The sequence below is a fragment of the Mandrillus leucophaeus genome, unplaced genomic scaffold (genome assembly GCF_000951045.1).
Source record: "Mandrillus leucophaeus isolate KB7577 unplaced genomic scaffold, Mleu.le_1.0 Scaffold74, whole genome shotgun sequence".
Classification (NCBI taxonomy): Eukaryota; Metazoa; Chordata; class Mammalia; order Primates; family Cercopithecidae; genus Mandrillus; species Mandrillus leucophaeus.
This window is the reverse complement of record NW_012108030.1, coordinates 3,187,724-3,189,130: the sequence shown is the minus strand read 5'-3', so window position 1 is coordinate 3,189,130 and position 1,407 is coordinate 3,187,724. Positions and strand designations below refer to the sequence as shown.

General features: G+C 54.3%; 1 protein-coding gene across 1 annotated transcript in view; it reads left to right on the top strand.

The window, feature by feature from the left end:
- The window catches only part of PRR12 (proline rich 12), a 47,689-nt gene that overhangs the window by 43,126 nt on the left and 3,156 nt on the right, over positions 1-1,407 (top strand). The window contains exon 12 of the mRNA XM_011966074.1: positions 244-341. Coding sequence (XP_011821464.1) covers positions 244-341 — 98 coding nt within the window. The remainder of the gene's footprint in view (positions 1-243; positions 342-1,407) is intronic.

The following is a 1,407-nucleotide window of genomic DNA, read 5'->3' as shown; positions in this document are numbered from 1 at the left end:
GGAGGGGCTGGGGGCCTGGACTCCTGGGTCTGAGGGAGGAGCAGCTGGGGGTCTGGACTCCTGGGTCTGAGGGGCGAGGGAGCTGGGGCCAAGACTCCTGGGTCTGAAGGAGGAGGGGACTGGGGCCTTTACTTTTGTCTCTGAGTGGGAAGGGGATTTGGGGACCCAGACTCCATGACCCCACCTTGGCCCCCGTGCTTTGTGGGGCTGTGGCCTTCCTGACACCATGTCCTCATCCATCAGACGAGCTGTACCTGCCCCCCATGCGGAAGATCGACGGCCTGCTGAATGAGCACAAGAAGAAAGTCCTGAAGCGGCTGTCGCTAAGCCCAGCCCTGCAGGTGCCTGGGGGTCTGGGCGGGGGGTGTCTGGGGCCCAGGGCCCACATAGAGAAGACATGTACGTGTTGGCTGCTATTGGGGAGGGTGATTCTTGGAAGGAGATCGTCCTTCTGGGCTCAGATGGGAGAAAAGTTGAGGGCAGGACTGTCAGGAGATCTCTGGGTTCTCAACAGCTGTGAAGCCCACGTGGGGAGGAGCTGTGGGCCTTGGGGCGGTGGAGGGGAGGTTTTGAAAGGCTAGGCTGTTGTTGCGGAGAGTAAGTGTGGAGCCAAACATAGACTAGGCCTGCACCCAACGCTGGCGCTGGACTGGTAGCTTCTTCGTGAGTCCAGTGCAGGTTATTAGGATCCCAGGCTTCCGTGTTAAGTCATCTGTGTGATTTCCCTTCTGGGATATTCTGGGATGGAGTATCAGGGCTCTGAAATCCAATGGTAAACTAAACTGGCTCTGAGGATTCTGGTTGGGATGTTAGTGTGGCACTTCGAATTCCGGGATAGAGTGTTAGGGTAACTGAGGCTTCTGGAATCGAATGTTATTCTGGCTTTGAGAATTCTGGAAGACTTGTAGTGAGTCTGAGAATTCTAGGCTGATACTAAGAATTCTGGGATAGGCTGTGAGGCTGGCGCTGAGATGGCTGGTGGGAAGTTAGTCTTAGAAGATATACAGGGAGGCCGGGCGCGGTGACTCACGCCTGTGATCCTAGCACTTTGGGAAGCCAAGGCTGGCCTGAGGTCAAGAGTTCGAGACCACCCTGGCCAACAGGGTGAAATCCTGTCTCTACTCAAAATAAAAAATTAGCTGGGTGTGGTGGGGGGTGTCTGTAGTCTTAGCTTCCCGGGAGGCTGAGGCAGGAGAATTGGTTGAACCCAGGAGGTGGAGCTTGCAGTGAGCTGAGATGGCACCACTGCACTCCAGCCTGGGCGACAGAGCAAAGACTGTCTCCAAAAAGGAAAATATATGGGGAAATATTAGTCTGACTCTGAGAATTTTGAGTGAGATAGTAGTTTTCTCAGAATGATGGGTGGGATGTTAGAATGACTGATAATTCTGGAATGGATTCTTAGAC